At 53.5% G+C, this 24,173-nt stretch overlaps 1 protein-coding gene across 3 annotated transcripts; it reads left to right on the top strand.

Annotated features, from left to right (window-relative positions):
• Positions 1-10,124: 10,124 nt before the first annotated feature.
• On the top strand, positions 10,125-22,875 carry GUSB (glucuronidase beta). Of its 3 annotated transcripts, XM_026515912.4 has the most exons (12): positions 10,125-10,460; positions 11,884-12,069; positions 12,388-12,569; positions 12,739-12,881; positions 13,304-13,491; positions 13,879-14,031; positions 14,270-14,448; positions 14,558-14,704; positions 16,815-16,899; positions 18,425-18,601; positions 20,911-21,046; positions 22,441-22,875. In XM_026515912.4, the coding sequence occupies exons 1-12, from the start codon at positions 10,140-10,142 to the stop codon at positions 22,608-22,610; spliced, it is 2,067 nt and encodes a 688-aa protein (XP_026371697.2). In that variant the 5' UTR covers positions 10,125-10,139; the 3' UTR covers positions 22,611-22,875. The 3 variants fall into 3 exon arrangements, with proteins under 3 accessions (XP_026371697.2, XP_044246243.2, XP_026371698.1); XM_044390308.3 differs by lacking the exon at positions 11,884-12,069; XM_026515913.3 differs by lacking the exons at positions 10,125-10,460; positions 12,388-12,569; positions 12,739-12,881 and having other exon boundaries at positions 12,003-12,069.
• Positions 22,876-24,173: the final 1,298 nt, after the last annotated feature.

Below are 24,173 nucleotides of genomic sequence, written 5' to 3'. Positions count from 1 at the left end.
GAAGAGAAGGAGCCAGGAGAGGAGGCCGAGAAGAACTCTTAGTGAGGCAGGAGGCAAAACAGAAGCATGTGGCTTCACAGAAACCTAGGGGAGCATTGCCTTGAATAACGAAGTCAAAGGTTACGGAGAGTGAGAAGACTGCAAAGTAGTTTGGATCTAACAACACAAAAATAATTGGTGATCATGCCAAGAGCAGTTTCCATGGAGTGTTAACCCTCATTGGAGTAGGTCGAGAGTAAAGAGAATGGAAAAATCTGGCAACATTGAGCACCGAAAATCCTTCTGTTATTTTTTGCTATGGAGAGGAACTCGGGATCGAGGGAGAACACTTTTCTTGATAGGAGATCTAGAACGTGTTTGGATGCTACACAGAAATGGCCCAAAAGCAGGACAAACACTGTCAGTGCCTGAGAAGGATGGGTCACTGAGAGGAAGTCCTTGAGAAGGCATGAAGAGATGGGATTCTGAGCCCACACGGAGGGGCTGGACTTGGATGGGAACAGGGACAATTCATCCAAGGTAATAGAAATGCAGGCAGAGAACGTGGGGGCAGCTGCACGGGGGTGGGTAGATTTGGTGGTGGAAGGAAGGTACGGGTTTCCCATCTCAGAAAGGTTTTATTTTATTTTATTTCATTTCTTCCTTTCCCTTCCCTTCCTTCTCTCCCTTCCTTCTTTCCTTGACTTAAAACCACAGAAATTTATTATCTCACAGATCTGAGGCCAGGAGTCTGAAATCAAGGTATTGGCAGAGTTGGTTCCTTCGGGGGCCCTGAGGAACACCCATACTGTACTCCTCTCTTAGCTTCTGGTAGCTGCCAGCGATTCTTGGTTCCATGGCTTCCAGACTCATTACTCCACCTCTGCTTCTCCTGTTTTCTTCATGAAATGTTAAGATGAAGGTGTACGATAAACATGGATCCTTAGAGTTTTAGTTTCCATTGTGATACGAGAGTTTTGACATTTTGAAGCTTCTGCCAATCTTTTCCTATTCCTTTTCTTTTCTTTTCTTTTCTTTTCTTTTCTTTTCCCCCAGCTTGCCATTACAGCTTCCTCTAGGATACTTTACTCCCTTCTGTTATGGACTAAATGTCTGTGTCTCCCCAAAGCCCGTATGTTAGGGCTGTAATCCCCATTGTGTCTAATCTAGAGTAAGGAAGTAATAAAAGTTAAATGAGGCCCTAAGGGTGGGGTCCTGATCTGATAGGATGAGTGTCCTTGTACGAGGAGACCCCAGAAATCTCTCTGTCTCTGCGTGTGCGCACCCTGAGGAAAGGCCATGTGAGAACACAGCGAGAAGCTGGCAGTCTGCAATCCAGGAGGAGAGCTCTCATCAGAAACCAAATCAGCCAAAGCCTTGATCTTGGACTTCTGGCTTCCAGAACCGTGAGAAAATAAAATTCCGTGGTTTAAGCCACTCAGTCTGGGGTATTTTATTATGACGGCCTGAGCAGACAAAGATACCATCGTATTTGAAAAATGATATGGTTCATACCAAGAGAGAATACAAAATCAATCTGAAATGAAAGCATTCACAAGAGCAATTCAAATGCATTTCATAATAGTTGCTACATGGATACTGAGCCACATAATGACACCATCAAATTACTCTTTTTCAACATTCATTGATTTATCGGTATATATGTATGTGGACAATCCGTCAGTAGAACATTTGTTTCTTCAGACCATTTCGCTGCACTGATGGCAATTTTGCACGCTGTTTCATTTGGAGCCACCAGACTTTCCAGAATGAATGCAACAGCTATGCAAAGACGTGAGCTCATACACTGGGATGTGAGTTCACAAAAAGATACAATCACAAAAAGATACAATATAGTACTGGTATAGGTTGTAACCTACCAACACAGGAATTGTAATAAATTCTATTTTACACAAATCTTCTAAACAAATTCTGAGGCTATTCTGTTAAGAGTGATCTTACCTTATGAATAGGTATCAAGAAGAATGTCTGCTTGCAGTTGTACTTACCTAGTGATTGGAAGAATTTTATAAACATTCACTTCTGGCTCCGCACATTTAAAGCCTAGTTTCTCCTCCACCACAAACATACATCCAGTGGCCGTAAAGCAAACATTCGTCTCTGGCCCTGCTTGTTGGTATCACGGTATCAGGGAACTAGGTTGGCACAGTAGGCGGCAGGAGCACTGTTGGAAGCCTCCTCCCGCTGGACCTACTGGCAGTAACTCTGTACGATTGAACAACCACATAATTATATTTCATCAAACCCAAACTAAAGCTCCATTTCCCCTTAGCCGTAAGCCAAAGATGCTGGAGTCCATTCCAATGTCATTGAAAATGAAGACAGGAGAGAAATCAGAGAGGAAAGAAAGAGTGGTCTTAAATAAGTGAAGTAAAAGCTATCTTACTTTTCATAAATTTTACAAAAAACATAAATCTGTGTGTTTTAATTTGGGCTCCCCCAAAGCAGAGCTGGAGATAAGGGCTTGGATGCTGCTAGTTTGAGAGGGGATTCTAGGAAGCAGGGAGAATAAGAGAGGAAAAGGGAACAGCCTAGATAGGGGTGGGTTATTGAAGACAATTTTATAGGAAATGGGGGCTTGATTCCCCTGGGGACTTGGAGAAGCAGACACAAGGTCTGTTAGAACGTGCAACCTAAAGGAAAGGAGGTGGGAGGGGTGCCTGGGTGGCTCAGTCATTAAGCCTCTGCCTCCGGCTCAGGGCCTGATCCTGGGATTGAGCCCTGCATCAGGCTCCCTGCTCTTCTGGGAGCCGGCTTCTTCCTCTCCCACTCCCCCTGCTTGTGTTCCCTCTCTCGCTGTCTCTCTCTGTCAAATAAATAAGTAAAATCTTAAAAAAAAAAAAAAAAAGGAAAGGAGGTGGTAGCGTTTATCCACTGGCTCCCAACCCCCACTGGGGGGAGTTGTCCCTGCCCCTCACTTCCCATCTGTGAATTGGATAGGGATAAAATGGGGACCCCCACTCGGGCACACTTTGTCTTAGCTGGTGGCTCCATTCTGCGGTACCATTGGAGTGACATACTACTTCTGTTTACTATCGTGGCAGATGGGATTGGGGAAGAGGGGAATTGCCAGGGCTTCCTCAATACTCCATCAAAGTAGTTCAAACATCCTTACCTCACTTACAGTTAGCCACTGTTGTGTTCAAGAGTTGAATAGCCTTGCCAGGAGTATAATAAGGTTGACTTCAGGTATCCTTTCCAAGACATTACATCCCAAGTCACGGAAAAGTTGCCCTGCCCTATGTCAGTAAACCTTCCCTATCCAGCTTAATGTTCCACACCCCGCTCTGACGTATTCAAGTCCACTCCTTCACATGTTCCCCCTTTTCTGTCAGTCTTGAAATTCTTTCATTGAGTAAACTATTTCCTCGGAGTGGGGCCTGTATTTTTCTGCTCACGTTGTGCGGAGACCTAACCCCAGGTATTGGTCTGGAGGCAAGGAGAGGAGGAGGGTTGGGATCGGGAGGGGAGCATCGTGTGCGGCATCCTTCTCAGGTGGGATCTTCACCTGTGATTTCTGTCAAGAGGAGGCTACTTTCGAGGATGTAGGGCTTATTTAACTGGTCAGAGGACTCAGGTAAATCTGGGGGTTCAAGATTTTCAGGTACAACCACCCAAATGTCCATATCCCAGATCCCAGAGCCTCACTCATTCCTTGTCCGGACCCTTACTCTAGCTAATACTTGGCCCAATTTTCAATACTGTCTTCCTATAACTGCAGGAGGAGAATTCCTTCCAGTGCCAAGGAGGCCTTCTGGCTTTCACACTGAGCCCTGTATTGCCAGCTGGCTGAACGGAGCCTGTCATTCTTTTTCTTCAAGGTTCCCTGGGCACTCAGCAGAAGCAGCTAACTCCAAAATTCTTATAATCGCCCTTACTCAAATTTCATTCAGTTATATATATATTTTTAAAGATTTTACTTATTTATTTGACAGAGATAGAGACAGCCAGCGAGAGAGGGAACACAGGCAGGCGGAGTGGGAGAGGAAGAAGCAGGCTCCCAGCGGACGAGCCTGATGTGGGGCTCGATCCCAGGACTCCGGGATCACTCCCTGAGCCGAAGGCAGACGCTTAACGACTGAGCCACCCAGGCGCCCCTCATTCAGTTATATTGCATGACCTAGCGTTTCCCCTCCACCTGTACTTTACCTCAATTCATGCTAGGTAAGAGTCTTAGTAATTCTAAGGCTTCAGCACCCCCGGAGCCATCACTCTCTACCTTGAGCAACCATGGGGTCCTTGTTGAACGACCAGAAACGCTGTCCAGTTCCAGAATCCCATCCTGATGGTTGGCTTTCTAGAGCCACTTCTAGTTGGATCCTCTTGAAAGTGGAGCCTAAAACAAAGACCTATTAGATACAGGCATTTATCTGGGAAGGGATACTAGGGGTAAGGTAGCAGAAAGAGTAAGAGAAGAAGGAAAAGCCAACATCAAAGTGCATTACCAAGGTCACATCTTGACCACACGTAATGCAGAGTCCCTTTCCCAGTGGAGGAAAGGCTGAAACATTCATCCAATGCTGCTTCTTTCCCTTTGGATGACAGTGTCTCCAAGTTCTTAATACCCTCACGTCTCAAATCTCTTGAAGAAGCAGCATTTAGCAATTTAGAGCTCTAGGTGAGATGCCGTCAGCAGGGGGTGAGCCTGAGCCTTCAGGGAATGGGTCCTTGGTAGCTTTCAGGGAATTCAACTCTGGTTGAAATCAGAGGCAGTGGAGGGGATGGGACACATGTGAACAATTGCTAGCACCCCTCTTGGGGACTTAGAAGGGGCTTTGGCAAGTGAGGGCCCCTGAAGCTTAAACTTTTAGCTTCAGGATTCATCTACCTCTGCAAGGAACTCGTGTTTATCCTGGAGGGAGTATTTGGGGAGGAACATTTTACCCAAGGCAGCCTTCCACACATGGTTTGCCCTCCTTCCCTAGTCTCCTGCTGCTTTGGCGTCTCACAGGCACATCCTGCCTGCTCCTTTTTCCAGCTCTCCGGAATCCCGCAGGTGGAGCACAGGGCAGTTGGGAAGCACCAGTCTTGTCACGGGCTTTACTGGGACATTGCTAAGGTTTAGGAAGGACAAATTCAAGTGTCAATTGCTCCATTGAAATACCCTAGATTGAAGATTTAAAAAAAGGCTGGATTTAGCAATTTGCAGACAGGAAGAAAAGCCTTGGGGGGGTTATTCCAGAACAGGGAGGAATGAGCCCCCTCAAAGCCACTTGGGATTTTCAAGCTGGTCACTGGAGTTTGAAGGGCTACATCATCTGGTGGCCGACTTAGGCAAGGTCTCCGAAAGATGTTTGGAGGAAAGGCTCAGAAATAAGAGCGGGAGCTAGAAACCAGCACCCAAGAGAGCTGGAGCTCAGTAACGTGCCCACATTTGTCAACTCAGTTTCCCTTCTTCTTCTGTAGAGTTACCGGCAGATGAGTCCTTAGACTAGAAAGAGTTTGTGCACCTGGATCTGGGAACAGCAAAGAGGGAGCTGGTCTCATTCCCAGGTCAGGCTGGGGGGCTGTAGAGGGGAGATTTCCTGAGGGTGAGGTGGGTGTGGCAGCAAGTGAGGAAGCAAAAGGGGAGGCAGGGGGGGAGATGCTCCAGAAGAAAAGCTGTGGAGCTGTGGGTGACCCCGGGGAGAGGCAGGGCACTGGTGGAAGAATGGTTTCCAGAAAAATGGGATGAGGGCTGCTAGGTTCAGAAAAATGGGGAGGGCAGAGGAAATGGAGCTTCAAGGTGGTAAGGGATCAAGTTTATACTAAACAGGGATGGGGATAGTTGGAGGAGATTGTGGTCTGGGAGGAATCCCAGAGGTAGTGTGGTTTCAGAAAATTAAAGAATCTAGAGTATTATCCAGTAAATGAGCAACGATGGGAAGAGAAAGGACTAGAGGTCACAGAACTGAGGCCCAGGATGGGGAAGCTACTCACAGGGACAAGAACTGGGATGGAGAAGGGGCCTGAGCCAAGGGCCAAGTTCCTCAGTTAATTTGTGTGTGGGAGGAGAGTCTTGGAGGCCAAAGGGATGTGAGGACAAAGCTGCTTGTTTTTAAATTTTTAAAATTATTAACATATAATGTATTATTTGTTCCAGGGGTACAGGTCTGTGATTCATCAGTCTTACACAATTCACAGAGCTCACCATAGCACATACCCTCCCCAGTGTCCATCACCCAGCCACCCCATCCTCCCACCCCCCTCCACTCCAGCAAACCTCAGTTTGTTTCCTAAGATTAAGAGTCTCTTATGGTTTGTCTCCCTCTCTGGTTTCATCTTGTTTCATTTTTTCCTCTCTTCCCCTATGATCCTCTGCCTTGTTTCTTAAATTCTGCATATCAGTGAGATCATATGATAATCGTCTTTCTCAGGTTGATTTATTTTGCTTGACATAATACCCTCTAGTTCCATCCATGTCATTGCAAGTGGCAAGATTTCATTTTTTCATGGCCGAGTAGTATTCCATTGTGTATATATACCACATCTTTATCCATTCCTCTGTCGATGGACATCTGGGCTCTTTCCATAGTTTGGCTATTGTGGACATTGCTGCTGTACACATTGGGGTGCAGGTGCCCCTTCGGATCACTACATTTTACCTAGCAGTGCAATTGCTGGGTTGTAGGGTAGCTCTATTTTCAACTTTTTGAGGAACCTCCATACTATTTTCCAGAGTGGCTGCACCTTCCATTCCCAAGGATAAAGTTGTTTGAATGGAGTATCAAAGGATGAGAATGAAGGGCTTCCAGGCAGAGGGAAGGGCACAGAGGTGTGCAGCCACATAGCGTGTTCAGGACCCAAGGGCCAGGCACGGGTTAGATCACTGATGAGGGAACAGAAGGCTAACTGAGGACAGGCAGGAGCCGACCTCACAAACCACCCCACCCCCGCATGGGATAGTATGTGACAGCACTCCTGGCTGCTGTAAAGGAAAAATAAATAGTTAAGTTATAGGGATTACAATCCTGCAAGACAGGAGTCTCCCTCAGTTCATAAAAATCTTAGCAATTTATAAGAACAAAGCATTTCTATCAATGGCCTAGCTTCCAGAAGGGAATGTAGATACAATTAAACGTCCTTATAACCTGCAGCCCATTGGCAGATACTTGAAGTGGGATGAGTGTAATGTTTCTCCAGGAAGCTCCCAACTAATTTCATGTTAATGCCTTGCTAGAGGGAAAAACAACCTTAAGTTGACAATGGCAAGGCCTCCCGAATCCTGTGAGTCTTCTTTAACATTCAGAAATCCCTTCGAGAGGGCACCTGGGTGGCTCAGTTGTTAAGCATCTGCCTTCGGCTCAGGGCTTGATCCCAGGGTCCTGGGACTGAGCCCCGCATCGGGCTCCCTGCTCCTCTGGGAGCCTGCTTCTCCCTCTCCCACTCCCCCTGCTTGTGTTCCCTCTCTCGCTGGCTGTCTCTCTCCGTCAAATAAATAAATAAATAAATAAAATCTTAAAAAAAAAAATCCCTTCAAAACCTCCCTTCTTACCTTCCCCAACACCCAAGTATATAATCAACCACCCCTCACAAACCTGGGGCAGCTTTTACTGTCCCCGTGCTTTAATAAAACCACCTTTTTGCACCAGAGATGTCTTAAGAATTCTTTCTTGGCCATTGGCTCTGGACCTCACCCCACCTATATTCTAAAACCCCATCATCATGACAAACCAAGCTAGGGGGGTTGGATTCGTCTTCAAAGAGATGGGAGCCTGCTTATCCCCCCTACTCATCTTTTTTTTTTTTTTAAGATTTTATTTATTTATTCGACAGAGATAGAGACAGCCAGCGAGCAAGAGAGGGAACACAAGCAGGGGGAGTGGGAGAGGAAGAAGCAGGCTCATAGCGGAGGAGCCCGATGTGGGGCTCGATCCCATAACGCCGGGATCACGCGCTGAGCCGAAGGCAGACGCTTAACCGCTGTGCCACCCAGGTGCCCCCTTCCTACTCATCTTCTGTACTCATAATGTTGGGGCGTCTCCAGACTCATCTTTGGATCCCTTCTCTATCTGCCTTCATTCCTCTGGTGACCTCATTCATTCTTAAAGCTGACAACTCCCAAATCCACAATTCCAGGATCATATATTTGTACAAGGCTGAAAACTTAGGGGTGGAGGTGGGAGCAGGGGGAGAAAACTGGCCAATGGACTTCACCCGCTAGGATCTGGTTTTCAGGTTCACAAGCGCGCAAACTGTTTCATTAGTTCCCTATCCTCTTCTCCATTAGAGAGTAGAAAATCAACTTGTAGTAAAGCTGAAGGGTAAATGAAAAATCTATTAATTTATAGGAGCTGATAGACCTTGAATTACTTATTTTTTTTTGGCCTGTTTGTTTTAAAAACACAAGTATTGATTTGATTTGATCCCGCTTTGATGAGGGAACAGAAGGCAAGCTGAGGATAAAGCAGAAGGTGACACCCCACAGCCCCCCATCCCCCAGAGGGGATCTATGTGACATTCCTCAGGCACTCCTGGCTGCCCTAAAGCTAAGGAAAGGAAAAACAAACCGTTAACGTGTAGAGAGCACAATCCTGCAAGACCTGAGTCTCCCTCAGTTTACAAAAGACTTAGCAGACCTACAAGAACAAAGCATTTCTATCAATAACCCAGCTCCCAGAAGGAAATGTAGACACAATTAAATGTCCTTATAACCTGCAGCCCATTGACGGATCCTTGAAGCGGCCAGCGTAGTGTTGCTCCGGGAATTCCCAACAAATCTTCGTTAATGTTCCTAGAAGGAAAAACAACCTTAACTTGACAATGGCAAGGCCTCTGGTATGCTATGAATCTTCTTTAACATGTGAAAATCCTTTTGAAACCTCCCTCTTCCCTACCTCCCCCAACGCCATGGTGTATAATCAGCCACCCCTCACAAACCAGTGCAGCAGCTCATTCTGCCCATGGGTCTTGTCCTCGTGCTTTAATAAACCACTGTTTTGCACCAAAGACGTCTCAAGAGTTCTTTCTTGGTCGTCAGCTCTGGACCCACTGAACCTCGCCTATATTCCAAAACCCCCTCCACTTCAAGTATCTGTTACTGGGCTGCAGATTATAAGGACATTTAATTGTATCTATATTCCCTTCTGGAAGCTAGGCCATTGATGGAAATGCTTTGTTCTTGTAAATCGCTAAAATTTTGTAAACTGAGGGAGACTCCTGTCTTGCAGGATTGTAATCTCTGTAAGGTAACTTCTTCCTTTAAGGCAGCCAGGAGTGCTGGAATGTCACATATATCCCATGGGGGGGCGGGCACGGGTTGTGGGATGTCAGCTCCCTAATCACTTGCTTCTTTCTTTACACCCCTGCAATGCCGACAGGGGGGCACAGAGCCCCCAGTTAGAGGTTTGGGGCTCAGGCTGATGAGGGAGCAGAAGGCCAGCTGAGGACAAAGCACAAGGTGACACCCCCCCACACACACACTCTTGGGTGGGATATGTGTGATATTCTTCCAGAAAGCTCCCAACTGTCTTCATGTTAATGCCTTGCTAGAGGGAAAAACAACCTTAACTTGACCATGGCAAGGCCTCCGGTATCTTGTAGGTCCTCTTTAGCAATAGGAAAGTTCTTTTGAAAATCTCCCTTTTCCTTACCTCCCCCAACTCCCAAGTATATAATCACTCGCCCCTCACGACCCTGGTGCGGCAGCTCTTTCTGCCCACAGGTCCTGTCCCCGTTCCTTAATAAACCCACCTTTTTGCACCAAAGCATCTCAAGACGGCCATGGGCTCAGGACTCACCCCAGCTATATTCCAAAGCCACATTAAGGTGACCATAGGTGGAGGCCCGGGGTCAAGGCTATGGCCACACTTCGGACACCACCAGGCACGGCAGAGGCTTCCCCTGGGCTCATTAGGTACCCGGCCAATTCCCTGGGTCCCTCTCTGGCCTGTGGCCCTGGACCCGCGACCCCGGGCTTCCTAGCTTCCTAGCGGTCCCACCGGCCAGGGCAGGACAGCAGGGCAGGCACAGAGCTGGCGACCTCTGCCTTTTAGGGCTGGGGCTAGAGTCGGGGGAGGAGCGGGTCCTTCTCCTGAAGGCCCAGCTTCGGGCTCCCCGCCGGCCCTCCCCCGCCGTCGCCATGGGGCCAGCAGGCAGTCTCTCCAGAAGACCCTTGGGCCTCGGGGTTCCTCCAGACCTGGCACTCGCCCTCAACCAAGATGGCGCGGGAGGCTTCAGGCGGGCCACGTGACCTCGCGCGCCGCCTTGCCCGCCTCCCGCGGGCCTCTCGGAGCCGAGCCGGCTGCAGTCGGCAGTTAGCGAGTGGCCGCGAGGGAAGCATGCACGCGGGCGTGTGGGCCACGCTCGGCCCGCTGCTTTGGGCCTGCGGGCTGGCGCTGCAGGGCGGGATGCTGTACCCCCGGGAGAGCCCGTCGCGGGAGCGCAAGGAGCTCGACGGCCTCTGGAGCTTCCGCGCCGACTTCTCCGAGAACCGACACCAGGGCTTCGAGCAGCAGTGGTACCGGACCCCGCTGCGCGAGGTGCGGCCCCGTGGGGAGGGGCAGGGAGCCTTGCCCTGGGCCCTCGCCGCGGCCGGCCTGGAGGAGCTTAAAGAAGGACGAGCTTGGAGGCGTGGGGGCCGGCCGGCAGGGAGAGGGACCAGGAAGGAGGAGGAAATGGGCGGAGGGCCGGCCGGGACGTCGGTGGGGCGGGGGGCAGGCTCCTGCTGGACCCCAGTCCAGTGGGACAGGCACCTGCGGCGCGGGCACCGAGCTGGGGGGCGGGAGGAGGGGAGCGCTGGACGGCTTGTCACCAGCTCTACCTGGCACAAAGGACCAGGACATTCCAAGGTTCAGAGAGAGGACGGGGCGTAACCCCCAGCCAGCCAGGGATCCTCCCCGCCCCAGGTCTCCCATCTGACTTGGGGCGGGGGTCGGCCTGTGTGTCCACTGGCCCTCACCTCTCCTAGATCCTCTTTTCTCAGTGTTTGCCATCCGTTCATCAGCGGAGGAAGAACGGGAGGCTGGGTGCCAGGCTTGTGCCCCACTCACAGTTTCCTCAGCAGGGCAGCCCCTGCCCCCACCGCCTTCCTCTCTGGGCCAGTCAGTTGATATCTTCCTCTTAGGGTCTAGTCTGCAGGGATCCTCTTGCCTCTGGCAGGGTTGTGGCCCTGGGCTCACCCCTGTCCACACCCCTGTCCACACCCCTGTCCACAGACTGCCATGAGAAAGAACTGCCCCCTGGCCCCAGCCCCAGCCCCAGCCCTGGACACAAAACCAGCCCAGCAGACTCACTGAGCTCTCTGTCCTCCTGTTCATGCCTAGCCTTCTACCCGAGGTGAACAAGGATTCCCTGCCAGGTTCAGGTTCACCCAGTTCTGCCAGCCTTCCCTGACCCCTACGATAGTTCCCTGCCACCCTCCAGACTCTTCATAGAGCTGATGACCTGACAGCAGAGGCCTTGTGCACGGTTTTATAACTAGCAGCTCGAACAGCATCGTAGGTGCTCGCTGCACACTGTCCATTAAATGTCTGAGGGACCAGCATCTGCTTCATGGAGTTGTGAGAATTAAATGAGCTCCATAAAAGGCATCAGTCAGTTGCTGACAAAGAATGACAATGGTGGGGCTCCTGGGTGGCTCAGCTGGTTAAGCGCCCACCTTTGGCTCAGGTCAGGATGCTCAGTGGGGAGTCTGCTTCTCCCTCTACCCCTCCCCCCTGCACGTGATCTCTCTCTCACTCTTTCTCTGAAATAAATAAAATCTTAAAAAAAAAAAAAAAAGAATGACAATAGTGGGACGGCGTGGAATCCCAGGGCCTGGGAGAAGTCATCTTGTCCAACTTTCTTCCTGCAGGCAGGGTTGTGGTGTGGGGGAGGACCTGGCCCCTGGGGAAGGGGGCTGCCTGGGTCCTGGTCTTAGAGCCCTAGGTGGTCTGGACCTGATCCCAGCCCTTCTGTCCTCAGTCGGGCCCCACCCTGGACATGCCGGTTCCCTCCAGCTTCAATGACGTGGGCCAGGATAGGCAGCTGCGCAACTTTGTCGGCTGGGTGTGGTATGAGCGGGAGGTGACCCTGCCCCAGCGATGGACCCAGGACCTGGGCACCAGGGTGGTGCTGAGGATTGGCAGTGCCCACTACTATGCCATTGTGGTCAGTACAGCAAGCAGCAGGCAGGGCGACTGGTCCCGTGCAGTTGCTGAGCGGCTTGGGGCTGCCTGGTTCCCAGGGGTCACCGGACAGCCTGCCTCCTGGGGTGGACGGGGGGCACGCTCAGGCCCCACACTGGGGTTCGTGCCCTGGCTCAGGGGAGGCTTGCCTGATCTGTTCTGGAGCTTTATTCATCCATTCCTGAGACGGGTGGCAGCCGGCAGCGCCCTCGGCCCCCACGGACTGCGCTTCGTGTGAGGGAGTGCCCGAGATGCCTGCCCTGACTTGCTCCCCCCTCCCCATATCCCCCTGTGTCTGCAGTGGGTGAATGGGGTGCACGTGGCGGAGCATGAGGGGGGTCATCTCCCCTTCGAAGCTGACATCAGCAAGCTGGTCCAGAGTGGGCCCCTGTCCTCCTGCCGCATTACCGTTGCCATCAACAACACGCTCACCCCCCACACTCTGCCGCCAGGGACCATCCTCCACAAGACGGATCCCAACATGTGAGCAGCGCCCTGCTCCCCCCTCTACCCCACTCCCCACCCTACCCACTGGTCTTCTCCCTAGGGGCTGGGTAGCCTTAGCAGAGGTGAGCCCCTGGCTCTGGGAGGCCAGGGAGACACGTGAGCTGAGGTTGAAGGACCCCAGTTGGGCATTTTTCTCCCATCCTAGGTACCCCAAGGGTTACTTTGTCCAGAACACAAACTTTGACTTCTTCAACTACGCGGGACTGCATCGGCCTGTGCTGGTCTACACCACACCTACCATCTACATTGATGACATCACCGTCACCACCGGCGTGGACCAGGACACTGGTAAGGGCTCTTGGAAAGAACTTCCCTCAGCCAGGCCCCAAGTGGCGCTGCTCCTTGTTTAGAAAGACCCTGTAGGAGAGAGGCTCTCTCCCAGCATCTCTTCACCCTCAGGCTTCCCATCCACCAAAGGAGAGCTGAAATCCAGTCCGTCTGAACAGGCATGGGCCGCAGAAATCACCCATCTGGTCTGACCTCATTTTGTGAAGAAATGAAGCCCAGAGAGAAGTGGGGCTTGCCTAAAATCATGGCTCCAGTGAACAGCTCAGGATTCACGAGATCCTATGTCTGTCTGCACTGTGCTGCCCTCACTTAATCTCCCCTCGCTGCAGACAGATCCAGAGTGGTGGCCGCAGGGAGCTCCCCTCCGTATGACCCAGGCCGTGTCCCTCCCTTTTTTGTCTGATCTTTCTTGTCCCTTGCAGGGCTGGTGGATTACCAGATTTTTGTCCAGGGCAATGAATACTTCCAGCTGGAAGTGTTTCTTCTGGACCAGGAAGGCAAAGTCGTGGCCCAGGGGACAGGGGGCCGCGGCCAGCTGCAGGTGCCCAACGCCCACCTCTGGTGGCCTTACCTGATGCATGAGCACCCCGCCTACCTGTACTCGTTGGAGGTAATGGTGGTTAGGCCTGGGGCTGCAGAAGGCCTTTTGCTCCCACCCAGCAGCCTTGGCTTCCGGTGGGGGGGGGCAGGTGCAAGACAGATAGTCAGGCACACGTGGTCCTCCGAGCTTCCTAGTCAGTGGGATTGCAGTGTTCCCAGCCTGGTCTTCTCACTGCTTGGTGGGGAGGCCCAGTGTTGAAGAGCAGGCCCCAGGGGCCGGGTGGGGGGAAGGTTCCTCCCTGCTAGTGGCCGAAGCCCGGAATTTCTGCATCTCTCTGCTTACGGGCCCAGGCCTGGGCTGCCGTGCTATATGCAGAGGGCCCTTCCAGCTGAAGGGCGGGCTGTGTGGGGCTCAGGCCAGCGAGGATGCCTCCCACCCGGCGCTCTGCGTTCACAGGTGAGGCTGACTGCACAGACAGCAGCTGGGGCCGTGTCTGACTTTTACACTCTCCCCGTGGGCATTCGCACCGTGGCTGTCACAGAGCACCAGTTCCTCATCAATGGCAAGCCTTTCTATTTCCATGGGGTCAACAAGCACGAGGATGCTGATGTGAGTTGTGGCCCCTGGGTCCCCGTGAGGGCTACTTCCTCGCCTCGCCTTCCCCATGACCCCCGAAGCCATGGAGCGTGCCTCGGGGCAGTTCAGCCAACTGCTGGAAACCACTGCCCTATGGGCCCCGTGCTTGGGCCAGATTGAGGGCTAACGGGGCGCCCCTCGAGCCGCCTGGCTTTAGAAAGAAGTGCATCAGGACAGGGGGCAGGGGGTCACTCCTCGGTGCCTCCCCTAGATCCGAGGGAAGGGCTTTGACTGGCCCCTGCTGCTGAAGGACTTCAGCCTGCTGCGCTGGCTCGGGGCCAACGCCTTCCGCACCAGCCACTACCCCTACGCCGAGGAGGTGATGCAGCTCTGCGACCGCTACGGGATCGTGGTCATCGATGAGAGTCCGGGCGTGGGCATCGTGCTGGTGTGAGTCGTCCCGTCCCCCCCACCCCCCACCCTCCACCCCAGCGCCCCGCAGCCTGCCCCGGGCCGGGGAGGCCCTGCTGACACGCTCGGTGTCCTCCCTGGGCCACAGCGAGAGCTACGGCAACGAGTCTCTGCAGCACCACTTGGAGGTGATGGAGGAGCTCGTGCGCCGGGACAAGAATCACCCGGCCGTTGTGATGTGGTCCGTGGCCAACGAGCCCGCTTCCTTCCTGAAGCCTGCTGGCTACTACTTCAAGTGAGTGCTCCCGCTGCCCTGGGCCGGGTCAGGGGTGAGAGGTCAGCCCTGTGGCCTGGCTCGGCCTTGGTTAGCAGCCGTGGGCGCGCTGAGGTCAGCGGGGGGGGGGGGGGGGGGGGCGGCGCGGGAGGGGCTGTCTGCACACGGTCAGTTCGGGGGACCTAGTGTCACCCACCCCATTAGGGTGTCAACCCAGTGAGACCCAGGGTCCCCTTTCCACACCCGAAAGGACATCTGGAGTTCACTTACACACAGAGCTCCTTACGCAGCTAACTTCAGGTTATGGGGAGAACAGCAGTCTGGGCAATGATCTGGGGGACGGTCATTTACAAAAGCCTGTGTGAGCACATGGGCCTGGCTCTCCAGAAGCCCCGGTGAAGGGCTAGGGGCTTGCAGCTGCTCGTGGAATCGCCTTGAAAGCGTGGCCACAGGCGCTGGCAGTGGGGCTGTGGGTCTGGTGCCTGCGACCTCCGTCAGCGCCGCCTTCACTGCTGTGCGTTTCTGAAATCGGGAGCCATGTGAGGTGACGTCCAAACGAAACCAGTTATCTTCATCTCTCAGTCGTTACGTTCTCTCCATTCCTGGGAAACTTAGTGTATGTTAAAGGTGCAAAAAACCACTTTGTGATGCTTTGGGTTTGTTTGAAAAGAGGAGTTATGCTTTATAAAACTGGATTTTTCAGGCAGATAATCCTACACAGGTGTTTAAGTGACATGCATATTCTGGCTGTTCCAAAGCGATGTCTTTGGGCTGGAGCAGTCCATCTGAAGTTCACGGTCCCGGTCACCAAATGCCAGTAGCTGCCCCCTCCCCCGCCAGGCACTGCAGTGCACAGAAACCCCGCTCGGGGGCGTCCGGCAATGGGAGCGTTGACTACCTTGGCTGGGGGGGCGGTGGTCCTTGGTTCCTTGTCTGTCTTACGATCATGATCATGCGATTGTAGTGGAGCCTGCAGAGGGGCATGACCTCACGTGCTGCGGGGGCAGCAGAGGCCGTCCCAGTGTCACAGCCATGCGAGCCGAGCTGTGGGTAGAAGATGCGGGGCTCTAAGCAGGAGGCAAAGGACAGCTCTGGACACACAGCCTTGGGATGTGCTGAGCCAGGGCTGGGGGACAGAAGTTTGTCGAGGGGCGGAGAGGAGTGCCGGTGCCCGAGGGTCCTACAGGCTGTTCTGGGAGGTGCAGAGAGGGAGGTGCGGGACCGCTGGGGCAGCGGGGAGCAGGCAGCGTGTGGCTAAAGCCGCCTGGGCCTGAGGAGCTCAGCGAGGCTTCGGGGCTTCCCAGTGACACCCAGGCTGTTTCAGAGTGTGGCTCTGGGACTCGAGGTGAGGGATACCGTTCTGCCTTGAGGAAACCCCAGCCCTCGAAGGCAGAGGGCAGTGTGGGCAGAGTGTCAAGAAGGAAGCTAGCTGTGCGAAGGGAGAGAAGCAGGCTTCACCAGTGAATGGGGTGACCAGCTCCGGGGTGGCCTCAGACAGGTCCCTGAGCTGAGCCTCGACCACAGGCTGGGCCCTCTGTTAGGAAGCCTCTTCTCAAAGTCCCTCCTTGGTGCACGCTGAGTCTGGGGCTGACTCGCCCGTGTCCGTTAAGTGCCCTGTTGCTGCCTCCCAGAGCTCTGCGCCTCCCTTCACGGTCCTCCCGCCACTTGCAGTCAGTGTGTAGCCTTTCCCCGTGCAAGTGTCTGCTCCCACGGCTCCCCGCGGCTGCGGATGGATGGAGCCGTTGCCATCTCCGGGCGTGCCCCGTGCACAGCCTCCTCGCACACACCCCCTACTTGTTACCATTAGTATCCGTCCTGGTCCCCACCCCACGCATTCTTGTCTTCAAGAGCTTTTTCAGAGATTCGGAGCGCGGCTTTTAGCCGGAGCCCAAGGACCCCAGCTTTGGGTGCCTGCACAGCCCTGCCCTCTGGGCGGGGGGATTTGGGGAGGGAGAAAGAAAGATGCTGGGGAACATGATCTAAGGCTGGAAGAACGTGTTTGCTCCCCTAAAGTCCTCTTCAAGGTAGGGAGGAGAGCAGGGCTTCTGGCTGGGGGATGGGATGGAGAGAGATGGCTGTGCCAGGGCCCTTCCCGGACTCACGAGCCGTGTCTTCTGCCCTCTGCGGACAGGACGGTGATTGCCCACACCAAAGCCTTGGACCCCTCCCGGCCCGTGACATTTGTGACCAACTCCAACTATGAAGCAGACCTGGGGGTGAGCCTGGGGGTCTCTGCACCGCTTCTCCCCTGCCTGTCCCCTCACCTCCCTGATGCTTGCTAACATGGGCTGCTGGGAAGAGCCCCGAGCAGCTGGTCCAGACGCTTTCCTAGATGGTCTTCAGGTTAAAGAGAGCTAGCTGCTTATCTGCCAGTCAGTGTGACTTCATCCAGGGAGGCTGGGCACGGGGAGGTCTCCCATCGGCATTCGATGCTCCTCAGTGGAGGAGAACTTAGGGTCGTCACGGTCCTGTGTTTCTCAAACCTGGCCGACCGGAACCACCAAGGGAAGCTCTTCGTAAGTCCAGGTGCCTGGATTCTGAGATCCCGGCTTAGTAAGTCCGGGGTGGCAGTCCGAGTTTGGAAAAAGGACCTCAGCGATTCCAGTCATCACCTGGCTTTGGGAACCGCTGGCTGGGATCGAAGGGACAGCCAGCTCACCCGTGGCTGGCGAGCAGCAGCCCCTTGGGAAGGACGTGTTGTGCCACACTGAAGCCGGAAGACACGGGAGCCCGAAAATGCTTCTTCACGAGAGAACTCGAGGCCAGTACTTAGGAGGGAAGTGCGACAGAAGGAGCAAACGTCTTGTGGAAAGAATGGACGAGAAAATGCAGTATACAAATAGAAACTGGGAGCTCCCATTTTAACACGGATGGGAAAGGTTTGTATCCCTGGTGTTTCCCTTGCCATCTCGAGAACACCCCGTTCAAGGAAGCACAGGCACTGGCACGACGCCAGCGTGGCACAGGCAGACGGGGACGTTTTCAGAGCCATGTGCCATCTCCTCTTGTTCCGGCCTCCTGTGTGGACCGGGCAGCCAGTGCTGGAGCCTCAGAGGGTCGCCAGACTCCTGGTGGGACATGCCATGCGGGTGCGTGTGGCCCCACAGGCTTGCTCGTGCTGCTGCTGTCTGCCACCACCCTTTGGGAAGGGGCTCGGTCACCTGGGAGCGTCAGACCACATCAGTCCTGTGCAGGCTCTGGACATGGGCATTGGTTCGGGGGATGGGAGGGGCTGGACACCTGGCTGCCTGGTGTTTGCGGCTCTGTCCTGAGCCCCACGCTGTGTAGACCCGAGGTGGTCCTGCCCAGTCTCTGTGCTGCCAGCCTGGAGGGAGTTTTCCAGCCACTCTGCGGCCCACAGCACCAGCTCACAAACAGCACAGTTAACCAGGATCTTCGTGAGGACAAACACCGCGTCTGTCCTTCAGCTGGGAACCTTCCTCTAGGGCCAGGTGAGGGAAGGCCAGTGTGACAGGAGCGCTGCGGAGACAGACCCGCGATCCCGTGTCCGGGCCCTGGGCTGCGCTGAGGCCGGCTCGCGGGCCACCTCTCCGCGGTCCCGCTGCGGCCGGGTCGGGAGCATCGTCCAGAGTGAGACACGTGCCCTGTTCAGGTCACTTCGGCCCACGTCTGCTACACATGGGAGCACCTCGGTCACTTTCTGCGTCCCCCTCCTCGCTCCTCTGCCGGGAGAGCCCCCCGCTTTCTGGGTCGTGAGCGGGTTTCGTGCTGTCGTCCTAGGCGCCCTATGTGGACGTCATCTGTGTGAACAGTTACTACTCTTGGTACCATGACTACGGGCACTTGGAGGTGATTCAGCTGCAGCTGGCCACCGAGTTTGAGAACTGGCACAGGACCTACCAGAAACCAATAATCCAGAGCGAGTACGGAGCCGCGGCCATCGCGGGCTTCCACCAGGTAAGTGGTGTAGCGCCTTCGGGTCCTTCTCTCCCTCTCTAGGCCGGGTGTCACCCATTCCCTCCGTCCCTCACTTGTGCGGACGATCTCCCTGCGCTCCTTCAGGCTCACGCCAGCCTGTCCTCCGGGGCTCAGGCCTCTGCCTCGCTCGCCTTCCGGCCTTGTTTCCAGAGAGCTTCCCACTGGCGGCCTGAGCAAATCCAAACCTTGGGAGTCCTGTCATTGGCGTCCCTGGCCCCGATGTTAAAGCCCCAGTCCCTGGTCAGGGCAGTCAGCGTCCTTTGCCCTTTGCCCTCCCCCCTCCCCCAGGTCATCGTCCTCTTCTGCCTTCACTCCTGGTCCCTGGACCGTTTTCACTGTGCTCATTGGCTCCTGCTGTCGTGTGGGCTGTTCCTTCTGCCCGGAATGCCCATGTTAGCACCACATTCGCCGACTCCTGGATTCTTACTCAGTGTTCAAGCCTCAGCTCCCTTGTCCCCTCTTTGGTGAGGTTCACCCCACCTGCTCCAGGCAGAGGAAGCTGTTCCCTCTGCTTGGTCTCTGTCTCGGCGTTTCTCACTGGGTACCGTCATTGTCGCTTTGACTCTCCTTGACCAGACTGTGGGCTCCACGAGAGCGGCTGAATCCTGTCTACCGTGGCTGCGCAAGCCCTCAGCAGCGCCCGGCACTCAGTGGTGCTAAATCGTGCTCGCTAAGGAAATGAATGAAACCTCGGAGCAAGGTTTAATCACTAGCGCTTTCCCTCTTTCTCTCTCCCCCTTTTATCTTACTTCCTACCAAAGATAAGGTGCTTTCGCTTGTGGGCATTTTTTCATGTGGATTCTTGAACCATGGCCCGCCCCTCGTCCCCGCCCCTGTCACCTCGCACTCACCTGTCGCAAGTATCACTTTGTTTGTTGACACACAGTGTCCTTGCTGGGGTGAACAGCTACCCCTGTGGACTCTGGTTTTCTGTCACACCCTTAAATTCATCTTGCTTACACAGAATGCCGCTTGTGCAAACCGGCGGAGTCGGGGGAAATGGCTTATGAGAACAATGTAGATACATACCGGCTCTTCTCTCTGAAAAGGTCACGCGCTCTGAACGTGTAGGCAGCTCAGTCTAGACTAGCGCTGATAGAACCGTGCGCCGCGAAGGAATTTTTCTGCAGTGGCCAAAGGGGTAGCCACTGGCCACCTGTGGCTCCTCAGTCCTCGAAATGTGACTAGTCTGAGTCGACTTAGTTTAATTCAGCCTTGACTTTGAATAGCCAAGCGTGGCCAATACTAGGCCAGGCAGGATTGGTAAGAAAATCTGCCTGCGGCCCTGCCCCCGGATTCGGCTCTGGAACCAGAACAAAACAGACATCATCAGTGCAGCCTAGGTAGCATTTTAACCCTTCTCGCTGGAACAGAAAGCCCAGCCCGCAGGGTTTGGTTCTCTCGTCACACGGCTGAGATGCTGCCTCCTTGAACATTTAGGATCGAGTGCCCCCGACTGCCCATGGCCGAAAACTCGGGCTTCGTGTTGCAGGAACACCTGAACTGTCCTTACATGTTAGCCCAGCACACGTAGGCGCCCTTCACCGAACACTGACCGAGTCCCCGGCTGCGGCCTCTGCTTTCGTTAGGACCCTTCTCACCTGTGCGGAGGGAGCTCGACTGTCCCCTGGGTCGCCTCTCAGCCGCCCCCCAGCTAACCGTCCCCCGGCTCCTGCTTCACGCTCTCCCGTTCACCCTCCGCCCTCCTACCACTTGAGTCGGCCTGGCTGGAGAGTGGGGATGGCAGGGGCAGGGGCGCTTCCCTCTCCTGCTCCTGGCTCTGTGGCCAGGCCTCCACGGAAGCAGAGGGGGAGCGGTGATTGTGGAACGGGTGGACGTGCTAAGCGGCGGCCGCTCCCCCAGGCCGAAGCAGACGACCGTGAGCCGAGTGCGGGGGTCACGCTAGTTCCTCTCCACTGACGCACTGGCAGCTACTTAAAACTTGAGGTTTAAATTGATTATTCGAAGACTTATTTTTCCTTCCCGTGTAGCTCAGCTCTGAGACCGCACCGGTGAGTAGAGGTGGAAGCATGAGAGCAAGAAAATACCAAATTCTGGTGATAAATAAAGCAGTTCCTAATTCGGGTTCTTTACCAAAAATCTCTTTTCCTTGCCCCGGGCTCCCTCACGCCTTGGCGGCGTCTGCACGGGCACCAGCGAGCGAGTCCTGCCGTCACTACGGCCGGCCGTGAAGATGGGTATTTTGGTCCCCATCACATGGGTCTTTATCTCACATTTACAGTTCCGCCGTTCTGCCTGTTCAGTTCTCCCCGCACCTTGAATTCCAGGACCCGCCCGTGATGTTCAGCGAGGAGTACCAGAAGGCCGTGCTGGAGCAGTATCACTTGGCTCTGGATCAGAGACGCAAGGACTACGTGGTTGGAGAGCTCGTCTGGAATTTTGCCGATTTTATGACTAACCAGTGTAAGCGGCAGTTTGGGCTGTGAAACGTACCGTTTCTCGTTTTTTTCAGGTTGGCCTGTGAGTTCAGGACATTTGGTTGTAAGAACAGTGGAAACGAGGGGGAAAGCTCTCATCAGTGCTGGCGACAGGAGAATTTCCTGGAAGAAGCAAGTTCTGTTTAGCAAGCAGTAGTCACTTGCCTGCTTCCCAAACCATTTTATGGGAACAAAACAAAACAAAACCAAACCAAAAAACACCAAACAGGAGAACCTATTATCTTGAGGCGGAAATGGCCAGCTTAACCTTTGTCTGTTTCACAACAGGGCGAGGCAAAAGCGGACCTTGTATTGGATTTACTTGTGGGATACGCTCATTATTCCAGAGTAGGGTACAAAGCCTGGGAAGCTTAGGTTATTTCAGTGTATTTTACATTGTTCGCTTGTAAAAGGCAGGTTTACCAAAGACAAGTAAGTGTCCAAGTGTTTTGAGTGTGGGAGGGTCTGTAAGGCTGCACTCTTTCTGAAGTGCGGAGAGATGAGGGCCGCTTCACTTCAGTCCCAAATGAATGTATCCCATTTCTTCCTGCACCTCTCGGTGTTACTAGTTTCCTGATACACCGTAAATTTAGCATAGCAATTTGGGGAGGTAAGGAAGGGTTCGGTAGTAGTGGGAATTAGAACATATTACTTAACAGCGAAAGATGGATCTTTGGAAGGTGAAAGTTTAAAAATTAGAATGGAGAAGCAGGTAAAAGAAAAAGGAATGAGAACACGAGCCTGTCCCTCTTTGGGGAGATCAGTGGCTTCTGCAGCCAAGTCTCATGAATGGATGCAATTGGCTTTGGGTAATAAGAAATTAGCTGTGTGACTGTGGACAGATTACCCAACTCTTCTATAAGCCTGTAAGGGGATAAGCCACCTTGCAAGTTCATGTAGGAATTCATTTGATAAAGGGCTTGGCACGGTGCCTGGCATTGGCTTATCATGGAAAGACCTTCCCATTTAACAGAGGCTGTGGTTTCACCAGGGGGCAGAGGGCAGGTGTGCTGGGAGCCTGTTGCCGGCTTTGCTCCCTTCCCAGCTCCGGCAGAGCAGCCGAGTGGCCCCAGCAGTGAGAGCCCAGCCTTGCCTGCTCCGGGCTGTGGCTCCCGCTCAGAGAGCTGTCTCTTCAGAGAAGCCCGGGTCTTTCCAAGGGTGACTCTGTCTCGGCCCCCCCAGATCAGCTACCAGGCAGCTGCACACGCATGTTTCGCAGAGAAAGGAAACCTTATTTGGGGTGTTTCCCCCCCAAAAAGACAAAAGAATTAACACCCCAGGGAGCTGAGGTGGTTTGGGGGGGGGCAGCAGCGTGGCTCCAAGTTGCTTCCTATTTGGCCCATCAGAATTCATCCGAAACTCCTTTTGCCTTGTTTTTAGCACCGCAGAGAGTGATAGGGAATAAGAAGGGGATCTTCACTCGCCAGAGACAGCCAAAAGCGGCAGCATTCCTTTTGCGAGAGAGATACTGGAAACTTGCCAATGAAACCATGTACCACCAGTCAGCCATGAAGTCACGGTGTTTGGAGAACAGCCCGTTTAACTTTTAAAGCAAGAACCACCGCTCCGGGCCGCTCTGAGCACCCCTCCCCAAGTCAGGGGCCGCGTCCACGGCGACGAGATGGAGCGCGTCCTGGACTGTGCGTGGCAGGCTGGGCCGACTCAGGCCCGCAGTTTGTACTAGGTCACTAGGAGGGAATGTTAGAGGCGAAGAGAAAGGCTTTTGTTGCGTGTGAACCAAGAGTTGTCTTTATGGAAGTGACCGTAAAGACATAAATTGAACGACTGAATAAATCTGTAAATTGAATAACCTTACAGTGCTGGAAAGCATCTGAAATTCTTTTGACGTGTCAGGCTGCTTTCACACACTTAACTGTACAGCGTCTCGAGAAACCCGTGCTTCCACTCACGCGGGTCAGAGGGGCCGGTCAGACTCCGCTTCCACAGCCCAGCCCGCGGCCCTGGTGCAGCAGAGCGGCCGCGCGGAGCAGACAACTGCCCTTCGGCGTCACACGTGAGCTCAAGTCCCACCGAGGTTACAGAAAGTGGGAGTCGTGGAATAATAAGCAAGGGCTCTGGACCGATTTCCACCAAGTTAAGCTGACAAAGGAGCATAAGACAGGTAAGAGTTGAAGAACATCGGAATCAGAAGGGAGCTCAGAGGTTACCGGTTCTTTTAGGACATGAGTCCAGCCTCAGCCGTCGTCTCGTCTCGACAGAAGTGGACAGATGCGCATTGAAGGCCCACTGTCCCATCACATGACTCCACTGGACGTGACGGGACCTTTTTAAACAGGCTGGGCCTGCGGACAAATACTCCAGGCCTTTGTGTCCTGTTCCTGGGGGATGGTCTTCGGTCTTCCTTACGGAATCATTCCTCCTTCTCCTCTTCCACAGGCTCCGTGAAGCCCAGTAAGGTAACACTAGTCCTAAGATTTGTGTCAATCCTGGTTGAAAGCTCACTGCTATGGAAGAAGACTCCTGTTGGTGTCCAGTCAAATGGAAGACCATGAACCAATGTGTTTCTTAATACAGAACTCGACTCACTTCACATGTGGTTGATACCTCACGTCTCAACACGTACCCATTTTTATCCTTCCCTTCCAAGCTTCAGGAAAGGAACAGTAAAGATGATTTAACCTCCTTTCAGTGGTCATCTTTAGACCACTTTAAAGAAATGTGAGTGTAGTTGGTTCAGATATTGAGTTAGGGATTCTAGGGGTTCCATGTTTCTTGTGACCCCTGAACTTAAGTTCCTTGAAGGCATCAAGTTTTGTGTTACATTTAATGTCCAGGAATGATATAGAATTCTCCACTTGAAACATTAAAGAAAACATAACAGACACACATGTTTTACAAGTTAGGGCTAAGTTCCATTTCCTAAGTCTGAAGGTTCTAGCATAGAATACATTTGTTGTATTCAATAAAATCTGGCCGAACTGTATTTTAAACAGATTCGTCTTCCTGGCAGATGTTACCTTTTGAGGAGACCGAGTGGAGCCTTCAGGGGGAGCTAGAGTAAAGCTGTGGGCGAGAGCTCGTTCTGGGTGCCTGCACACCCCGGAGCAGGAACTCCTTTCTCATTAATTCTTGACAACCACACACATCACAAG

Source organism: Ursus arctos, unplaced genomic scaffold (genome assembly GCF_023065955.2).
Source record: "Ursus arctos isolate Adak ecotype North America unplaced genomic scaffold, UrsArc2.0 scaffold_2, whole genome shotgun sequence".
Taxonomy (NCBI): Eukaryota; Metazoa; Chordata; class Mammalia; order Carnivora; family Ursidae; genus Ursus; species Ursus arctos.
The sequence above is the reverse complement of the archived record's forward strand: the minus strand, read 5'-3'. Positions and strand labels throughout refer to the sequence as shown.